Genomic DNA, 10,075 nt, shown 5'->3' on the forward strand with positions numbered 1-10,075 from the left:
CACACACACAGAATATTAACTAAATCATGTTTAAATCTGAGATCATTTCTGTTCCTTAATGATATTAGCAGTTCACTCCCATCTTAAACCCGATTTAACGTTTAACTGTCTTATCCTTAATTTACCTCAATAACCGGTGTTCTCCAGCTGTCTCTTTAGTAACAAAATGCGCGCAACCAAAACAGATGTCTTAAGATTGTTAACGTGGAAACTATATTTCGTCTCCGATGTTTATTGGAAGGAAAAAAAGACAAACAACATTTGCACAATTGTAACAGAATAACTCTAAACCGTCCCCTCACCCGGGCGCGAACCAGGGACCTTCTGCACACATCAACAACAGTCACACACGAAGCATCGTTACCCATCGCTCCACAAAGGCCGCGGCCCTTGCAGAGAAAAGGGGGAACTACTACTTCAAGGTCTCAGAGCAAGTGACTTAAACCGATTGAAACGCTATTTAGCGCACACCGCTAACTAAGCGAGCGGTTTCACATCAGTTACACAATGACCACTTGTTGTTTCAAATACATCATTACAGTCGACGGTGAGCAAGTTATCACGTTTGTTTTTTAATAATACATTTTGCATTGACCATGAAATCAGTCCAAACACCTCAAAACACAACATGGTATCAATAACAAGATGAAACGTGCTGAAATAAGCCCTGTATGATTCCTCCCATATGACAGTGTCTCTCTTGCGAGCAGTCTGTCCATCCAGAACCACGCCAGGCTGAGGAGCGCACGTCGTTGGCAGCCAACCCATCTTACCATGTTATATTATATATATTATATATTATATTACCATGTAGATGGCGACATGATACATCATTGTAAACACAAACTATTCACTTCCTGCTGCAAATAAAAAACAACCGTGTTTGTTGAGCTGCATATTCAGTTCCGTATGTCCATCGTCTATATACATTGGGGGAAAAAAATGTTAACTCAAAGCTATCGAGTTTAGCTTTTTCAACAGAAAGCTGATTGAGATGAAGCTGCCAAAAGTGGCTAAGGTCATTTTTATCAGTAATGTATAACGGCAGTGCAGCCTAGTGGTTAGAGCGTTGGACTAGTAACCGGAAGGTTGCGAGTTCAAACCCCCGAGCTGACAATCTGTCGTTCTGCAGAACGAGAGATTGTCAGCCGGTCGGCCGTCATTGTAAATAAGAATTTGTTCTTAACTGACTTGCCTAGTTAAATAAAGATAAAATAAAAAAATATATATATATTTGGACAGTACCTGATTAGCTGTACTTTTGTCAGGTGGTGAACAGAGCAGTTGGATTGGATTCGAGTTGTCTGATGTCTGTGTAAGAGTCGTCACTACAGTCCTCGGCTCGATTCCAGGCTGTATCACATCCGGCCGTGATTGGGAGTCCTACAATTGGTCGTCGTTCACGTTAGTTAGTTTTAGCTAGACTGGGTACTCCCAGACGTTAGTTAGTTTTAACGTTATAGTTAGACTGGGTACTCCCTGACGTTAGTTAGTTTTAACGTTATAGTTAGACTGGGTACTCCCTGACGTTAGTTAGTTTTAACGTTTTAGACGTTGACGTTAGTTAGTTTTAACGTTATAGCTAGACTGGGTACTCCCTGACGTTAGTTAGTTTTAACGTTATAGTTAGACTGGGTACTCCCTGACGTTAGTTAGTTTTAACGTTATAGTTAGACTGGGTACTCCCTGACGTTAGTTAGTTTTAACATTATAGTTAGACTGGGTACTCCCTGACGTTAGTTAGTTTAACGTTATAGCTAGACTGGGTACTCCCTGACGTTAGTTAGTTTTAACGTTATAGCTAGACTGGGTACTCCCTGACGTTAGTTAGTTTTAACGTTATAGTTAGACTGGGTACTCCCTGACGTTAGTTAGTTTTAACGTTATAGCTAGACTGGGTACTCCCTGACGTTAGTTAGTTTAACGTTATAGTTAGACTGGGTACTCCCTGACGTTAGTTAGTTTTAACGTTATAGTTAGACTGGGTACTCCCTGACGTTAGTTAGTTTTAACGTTATAGTTAGACTGGGTACTCCCTGACGTTAGTTAGTTTTAACGTTATAGTTAGACTGGGTACTCCCTGACGTTAGTTAGTTTTAACGTTATAGTTAGACTGGGTACTCCCTGACGTTAGTTAGTTTAACGTTATAGCTAGACTGGGTACTCCCTGACGTTAGTTAGTTTAACGTTATAGTTAGACTGGGTACTCCCTGACGTTAGTTAGTTTTAACGTTATAGTTAGACTGGGTACTCCCTGGCGTTAGTTAGTTTAACGTTATAGTTAGACTGGGTACTCCCTGGCGTTAGTTAGTTTTAACGTTATAGTTAGACTGGGTACTCCCCGTTAGTTGGTTTAACGTTTAGTTAGTTTTAACGTTATAGTTAGACTGGGTACTCCCTGACGTTAGTTAGTTTAACGTTTAACGTTCCCTGGCGTTAGTTAGTTTTAACGTTATAGTTAGACTGGGTACTCCCTGGCGTTAGTTAGTTTTAACGTTATAGTTAGACTGGGTACTCCCTGACGTTAGTGAGTTTAACGTTATAGTTAGACTGGGTACTCCCTGACGTTAGTTAGTTTTAACGTTATAGTTAGACTGGGTACTCCCTGACGTTAGTTAGTTTTAACGTTATAGCAAGACTGGGTACTCCCTGACGTTAGTTAGTTTTAACGTTATAGCAAGACTGGGTACTCCCTGACGTTAGTTAGTTTAACGTTATAGTTAGACTGGGTACTCCCTGACGTTAGTTAGTTTTAACGTTATAGCAAGACTGGGTACTCCCTGACGTTAGTTAGTTTTAATGTTATAGCAAGACTGGGTACTCCCTGACGTTAGTTAGTTTAACGTTATAGCTAGACTGGGTACTCCCTGACGTTAGTTAGTTTTAACGTTATAGCTAGACTGGGTACTCCCTCACGTTGGTTAGTTTTAACGTTATCTGTCAGTGCAGCTTTTGAATCAACATGTTGAATTGTAAATGACTCGAATCTGGTTTACTGTGAGGTCAATAACTCTGAATAACATCATCACTGTGGCCTATATTAATAACACGCTGACAAAGTTGACCTCGCTCTTTGTCCTTTTTTTCGGCCACAGAACAATGAGATATTTCAATGAGATATTTCCGTGGGTTTTTAGAAGTGAAGCATCTGCTTTGGCGTTTCCATGTGGGACTGAGAGGAAGCCCACTGGAGGGCAAATGGGAGAAGGTGGAACGAGATGGATTTTGGCCAACATTTTCAAGAAAGTTTTATGTTCCCAAAACTAGAATATTTTATGAACAAAGTAGACTAAGGTTTGTAGACTTGAACATTTGCAAAACCTTTATTTTTAATTTTTAATCGCGTTGTTTTCGGAGTGTAAAGGCGAATTAATTTATTGCACATGCGCACTTCACAGAGGAGGCGTTCCCTAACAGAAATATGCAGATGAAATTGGAACGAGCCAATAGGATCTCGCTAAGTCGTACTTGGTTCTGCCCCACGTGGCTCATTTGTTCCATGCTTTTTTTGGGCGAATCAAAAATGACTTTGAGAAACCACTGTGACTCGGGCCTCCTAAAGTGCCGCCGTACACAGAACTGGTGGTTTTAGGCATCACTGAAGAGGCAGGCCAGGACAGGGCTCATGATTGGAGAGTTCGTTGCAGTGTGTAATGCGGTGTAGCCGAGCTTGTTTTACACCAAGACTCGGGGCTAAATCCCAGAAGGCCCAGGTCTGATGACGTCATTGGGCTGAAGCAAGCCTGTCACCCAGCCTAAGATAATGCAGTATAGTCCTAATAATGTAGTCCAGACAGCGCTGAAGCAAGACTGTCACCCAGTCTAAGATAATGCCTATAGCTATAATAATGCAGTCCATGTAGTCCACACAGGGCTGAAGTAAGCCTGTAACGTCTGAGTTCATGTTGGCCAGCAATCACAATGGATCTCTACAGTCTGCTAGTAAAACTGCAAGGTCCCTAACAGGACTGTGGAGCACTAGATCTGTGAATCTCCCATATGTACGGTCCCTAACAGGGCTTTTAGGGCACTAGTTCTGTGAATCCTCCCTCCTTAGGGTCCCTAACAGGGCGTTTTAGGGCACTAGATCTGTGAATCCTCCCTCCTTAGGGTCCGTCTACTCCTGGAGTCAGAATAGTCATAATTGAACACTCTCGATGGTGGAGGGGAGCGAGGCGCGGACGGTTCGCCCCAGGCCTCGTGCGGCGAACACATAGAGGACAGGGTTCAGGGAGCTCTTCAGGTACACCAGGAACAGAGAGACGTACGCCCCCGTGAACGACGCCCGGTACAGCCCCGCCCGGTCAGGCCGCCCTGCAGCCAGCGCCCGCAGGAAGCGGCAGGTAAAGTAGGGCACCCAGCAGGACAGGAAGAGGAGCATGGTGAGGAAGAGGACCCGGTACAGCCTGGCCATCTGTCTCGCAGTCGCCGAAAAGGAAGAAGAGGAGGATGGAGAGGTTGGTCCGGAGACTCCTGCCTGCCTGGCGGTCCACAGCACGGCTACGTTACTCACCAGGAACACTGTTAACGGCAGGAGGAACCCGGCCACCGTCTCAGTCACAAACAGCCCCGTGCTGTACCCCAGGCTCTCCAGACACTGGGTAGTACCGTTGATCTCCAGCAGGTCGGCAGTGTGGAGGTAAGGGGTAGCCAGGGCAGCAGCCAGACCCCAGAGGAGACCGCACACCAGGGGAACCGCCCAGCGAGGACGCTTCAGACTGGACCAGACCGGCCTGAGGAGACACAGACATCTCTCCACAGCCACGGCACACAGCAGGAAGGCTGCGGCGTATAGTCCCAGGCCTCTCAGGAATATCACCAGGCGACAGGCCAGTTTCCCCACGGGCCAGCTACAGCTGTGGGCCAGGTACGCCAGCATCAGAGGGGTGCGGAGGAGAAGGACCAGGTCAGCCAGCGCCAGGTTCACTACGTAGACACGGAAGCTGCTGGCGCCGCGCGTCTCCCCTTGGCCCAAGCTGCCACGCCTCGTCAAGCGGCCACGCCCACGCCAGGCCAACGCATACACCACTAGGCTGTTCAAGGACACGCCCACCTAGGGACAGAGAAGAGGAAGTGATGTCATAAATCAGAAGACACTGCAGGAACCTCAAGAACTGGGGCTATGCCAAGTGGGAATGGTTTTGTTCCAGCCCAACACTAACCCCCCTGATTCAACATGGTTTTGTTGCAGCCCAACACTAACCCCCCTGATTCAACATGGTTTTGTTGCAGCCCAACACTAACCCCCCTGATTCAACATGGTTTAGTTCCAGCCCAACACTAACCCCCCTGATTCAACATGGTTTTGTTCCAGCCCAACACTAACCCCCCCTGATTCAACATGGTTTTGTTCTAGCCCAACACTAACCCCTCTGAATCAACATGGTTTTGTTCCAGCCCAACACTAACCCCCCTGATTCAACATGGTTTTGTTCCAGCCCAACACTAACCCCCCTGATTCAACATGGCAGGGTTTTGTTACAGCCCAACACTAACCCCCCTGATTCAACATGGTTTTGTTCCAGCCCAACACTAACCCCCTGATTCAACATGGTTTTGTTCCAGCCAGCCCAACACTAACCCCCTGATTCAACATGGTTTTGTTCCAGCCCAACACTAACCCCCTGATTCAACATGGTTTAGTTCCAGCCCAACACTAACCCCCTGATTCAACATGGTTTTGTTCCAGCCCAACACTAACCCCTGATTCAACATGGTTTAGTTCCAGCCCAACACTAACCCCCTGATTCAACATGGTTTAGTTCCAGCCCAACACTAACCCCCTGATTCAACATGGTTTAGTTCCAGCCCAACACTAACCCCCTGATTCAACATGGTTTAGTTCCAGCCCAACACTAACCCCCTGATTCAACATGGTTTAGTTCCAGCCCAACACTAACCCCTGATTCAACATGGTTTTGTTCCAGCCCAACACTAACCCCTGATTCAACATGGTTTAGTTCCAGCCCAACACTAACCCCCTGATTCAACATGGTTTTGTTCCAGCCCAACACTAACCCCCCTGATTCAACATGGTTTTGTTCCAGCCCAACACTAACCCCCTGATTCAACATGGTTTTGTTCCAGCCCAACACTAACCCCCTGATTCAACATGGTTTTGTTCCAGCCCAACACTAACCCCCTGATTCAACATGGTTTAGTTCCAGCCCAACACTAACCCCCCTGATTCAACATGGTTTAGTTCCAGCCCAACACTAACCCCCCTGATTCAACATGGTTTAGTTCCAGCCCAACACTAACCCCCCTGATTCAACATGGTTTTGTTCCAGCCCAACACTAACCCCCTGATTCAACATGGTTTAGTTCCAGCCCAACACTAACCCCCTGATTCAACATGGTTTGTTCCAGCCCAACACTAACCCCCTGATTCAACATGGTTTTGTTCCAGCCCAACACTAACCCCCCTGATTCAACATGGTTTAGTTCCAGCCCAACACTAACCCCCCTGATTCAACATGGTTTTGTTCCAGCCCAACACTAACCCCCTGATTCAACATGGGTTCCAGCCCAATTCACATGGTTTAGTTAACCCCCTGATTCAACATGGTTTAGTTCAGCCCAACACTAACCCCCTGATTCAACATGGTTTTGTTCCAGCCCAACACTAACCCCCCTGATTCAACATGGTTTTGTTCCAGCCCAACACTAACCCCCCTGATTCAACATGGTTTTGTTCCAGCCCAACACTAACCCCCCTGATTCAACATGGTTTAGTTCCAGCCCAACACTAACCCCCTGATTCAACATGGTTTAGTTCCAGCCCAACACTAACCCCCCTGATTCAACATGGTTTTGTTCCAGCCCAACACTAACCCCCCTGATTCAACATGGTTTTGTTCCAGCCCAACACTAACCCCCCTGATTCAACATGGTTTAGTTCCAGCCCAACACTAACCCCCCTGATTCAACATGGTTTTGTTCCAGCCCAACACTAACCCCCCTGATTCAACATGGTTTTGTTCCAGCCCAACACTAACCCCCCTGATTCAACATGGCATGGTTTTGTTCCAGCCCAACACTAACCCCCTGATTCAACATGGTTTGTTCCAGCCCAACACTAACCCCCTGATTCAACATGGCATGGTTTTGTTCCAGCCCAACACTAACCCCCTGATTCAACATGGTTTTGTTCCAGCCCAACACTAACCCCCCTGATTCAACATGGCAGGGTTTTGTTCCAGCCCAACACTAACCCCCCTGTTTCAACATGGTTTAGTTCCAGCCCAACACTAACCCCCTGATTCAACATGGCAGGGTTTTGTTCCAGCCCAACACTAACCCCCCTGATTCAACATGGCATGGTTTTGTTCCAGCCCAACACTAACCCCCCTGATTCAACATGGCATGGTTTTGTTCCAGCCCAACACTAACCCCCCTGATTCAACATGGCATGGTCTCGATTAACGCCGATTGAATCAGGTGCGCTGAGACGAACAACCTGCACAGCAGTACCTGTATTGATGTAGACTGAACTATAATGATTTGTCTATAGACTGGAGACTCACCAGGAAGATGAGCACGGTGATGACCATCTGAGTGATGCGGCCTGTCTCCGCCTGCCAGGTGTTACTACAGCCCAGTCCTTTACTGGGTCCTGCTGGGCTGGGAGACGGCCGGGTCAGGAACCACTGGCTGCTGTTCACAACGTTCATCGTGGCTCAGATAGGAAGATATAGACCTGGAGCTGCAGTGAGGAGACCTGTGGAGACAGACAGTATGGAGATATATGTTAGTGTGGAGACAGACAGTATGGAGATATATGTTAGTGTGGAGACAGACAGTATGGAGATATATGTTAGTGTGGAGACAGACAGTATGGAGATATATGTTAGTGTGGAGACAGACAGTATGGAGATATATGTTAGTGTGGAGACAGACAGTATGGAGATATATGTTAGTGTTAGACAGACTAGCTAGACTACAGTGAGGAGACAGACTAGCTAGACTACAGTGAGGAGACAGACTAGCTAGACTACAGTGAGGAGACAGACTAGCTAGACTACAGTGAGGAGACAGACTAGCTAGACTACAGTGAGGAGACAGACTAGCTAGACTACAGTGAGGAGACAGACTAGCTAGACTACAGTGAGGAGACAGAGCTAGCTGAGGAGACAGACTAGCTAGTGAGGAGACAGACTAGCTAGACTACAGTGAGGAGACAGACTAGCTAGACTACAGTGAGGAGACAGACTAGCTAGACTACAGTGAGACAGACTAGCAAGACTACGTTGAGGAGACAGACTAGCTAGACTACAGTGAGGAGACAGACTAGCTAGACTACAGTGAGGAGACAGACTAGCTAGACTACATTGTGAGACAGACTAGCTAGAACAGACAGTGAGGAGACAGCTAGACTACAGTGAGGAGACAGACTAGCTAGACTACAGTGAGGAGACAGACTAGCTAGACTACAGTGAGGAGACAGACTAGCTAGACTACAGTGAGGAGACAGACTACAGTGAGGAGACAGACTAGACTACATTGAGGAGACAGACTAGCTAGACTACAGTGAGGAGACAGACTAGCTAGACTACATTGAGGAGACAGACTAGCTAGACTACATTGAGGAGACAGACTAGCTAGACTACAGTGAGGAGACAGACTAGCTAGACTACAGTGAGGAGACAGACTAGCTAGACTACAGTGAGGAGACAGACTAGCTAGACTACAGTGAGGAGACAGACTAGCTAGACTACAGTGAGGAGACAGACTAGCTAGACTACAGTGAGGAGACAGACTAGCTAGACTACAGTGAGGAGACAGACTAGCTAGACTACATTGAGGAGACAGAGCTAGACTACTGTGAAGACAGACTAGCTAGACTACAGTGAGGAGACAGACTAGCTAGACTACAGTGAGGAAACAGACTAGCAGACTACATTGAGGAGACAGACTAGCTAGCTGAGGAGACAGACTAGCAAGACTACAGTGAGGAGACAGACTAGCTAGACTACAGTAGCTAGACTACAGTGGAGACAGACTAGCTAGACTACAGTGAGGAGACAGAGCTAGACTACAGTGAGCAGACAGACTAGCTAGACTACATTGAGGAGACAGACTAGCTAGACTGAGGAGACAGACAGCTGATTGAGAGACAGACTAGCTAGACTACTACATTGAGAGACAGACTAGACAGTGAGGAGACAGCTAGAGGAGACAGACTTGCTAGACTACATTGAGAGACAGACTAGCTGACTACATTGAGAGACAGACTAGCTAGACTACATTGAGGAGACAGACTAGCTAGACTACAGTGAGGAGACAGACTAGCTAGACGACATTGAGGAGACAGACTAGCTAGACTACTATTTGTCTCACCCTGTCACTGTTGTGGGACTGGTTTTACTGCCTCGTCCAACGGGTCCATCTGGGTCTGGGTAACCTATCCTTCTGTGTTGAAACGTACAGGTGCTGATACATTTAATATACGTTTGATGGTTGAAAAATATGACTCGGGGGGCCGGATTCCCAAATCCAGATTAAGCCTTGTCATGGACAAACAATGACTCTGAATGGTGATTTGACATTGAAAGGGTGTTTAGTCCAGAGAGGCTTTAATCTGGGTCTGAGAAACCTGTCCAGAGAGGCTTTAATCTGGGTCTGAGAAACCTGTCCAGAGAGGCTTTAATCTGGGTCTGAGAAACCTGTCCAGAGAGGCTTTAATCTGGGTCTGAGAAACCAGTCCAGAGAGGCTTTAATCTGGGTCTGAGAAACCTGTCCAGAGAGGCTTTAATCTGGGTCTGAGAAACCTGTCCAGAGAGGCTTTAATCTGGGTCTGAGAAACCTGTCCAGAGAGGCTTTAATCTGGGTCTGAGAAACCTGTCCAGAGAGGCTTTAATCTGGGTCTGAGAAACCTGTCCAGAGAGGCTTTAATCTGGGTCTGAGAAACCAGTCCAGAGAGGCTTTAATCTGGGTCTGAGAAACCTGTCCAGAGAGGCTTTAATCTGGGTCTGAGAAACCTGTCCAGAGAGGCTTTTATTCTGGGTCTGAGAAACCTGTCCAGAGAGGCTTTAATCTGGGTCTGAGAAACCTGTCCAGAGAGGCTTTAATCTGT

General features: G+C 46.8%; 1 protein-coding gene and 1 long non-coding RNA gene across 17 annotated transcripts in view; one reads left to right on the forward strand and one right to left on the reverse strand.

Annotated features, from left to right (window-relative positions):
• Positions 1 to 949: 949 nt before the first annotated feature.
• On the forward strand, positions 950 to 3,576 carry LOC127927974 (uncharacterized). 16 transcript variants are annotated; one of them, XR_008129792.1, is made up of 5 exons: positions 1,488 to 1,536; positions 1,569 to 1,830; positions 1,876 to 1,961; positions 2,007 to 2,267; positions 2,489 to 3,576. It is a non-coding gene; the product is annotated as an uncharacterized LOC127927974 (long non-coding RNA). The 16 variants fall into 16 exon arrangements; XR_008129796.1 differs by lacking the exon at positions 1,876 to 1,961 and adding an exon at positions 1,832 to 1,874 and having other exon boundaries at positions 1,569 to 1,699; positions 1,963 to 2,267; XR_008129789.1 differs by having other exon boundaries at positions 1,876 to 1,918; positions 1,963 to 2,267; positions 2,489 to 3,575.
• The window catches only part of LOC127927973 (C5a anaphylatoxin chemotactic receptor 1), a 9,091-nt gene continuing 2,591 nt past the window's right edge, over positions 3,576 to 10,075 (reverse strand). Inside the window, exons 2-3 of the mRNA XM_052514755.1 lie at positions 7,527 to 7,720; positions 3,576 to 5,053 (exon numbers count right to left, since the gene is read on the reverse strand). Coding sequence (XP_052370715.1) covers positions 4,139 to 5,053; positions 7,527 to 7,673 — 1,062 coding nt within the window. The 5' untranslated portion in view covers positions 7,674 to 7,720 and the 3' untranslated portion in view covers positions 3,576 to 4,138. The remainder of the gene's footprint in view (positions 5,054 to 7,526; positions 7,721 to 10,075) is intronic.

Source organism: Oncorhynchus keta, unplaced genomic scaffold (assembly GCF_023373465.1).
Source record: "Oncorhynchus keta strain PuntledgeMale-10-30-2019 unplaced genomic scaffold, Oket_V2 Un_scaffold_20017_pilon_pilon, whole genome shotgun sequence".
Lineage (NCBI taxonomy): Eukaryota > Metazoa > Chordata > Actinopteri > Salmoniformes > Salmonidae > Oncorhynchus > Oncorhynchus keta.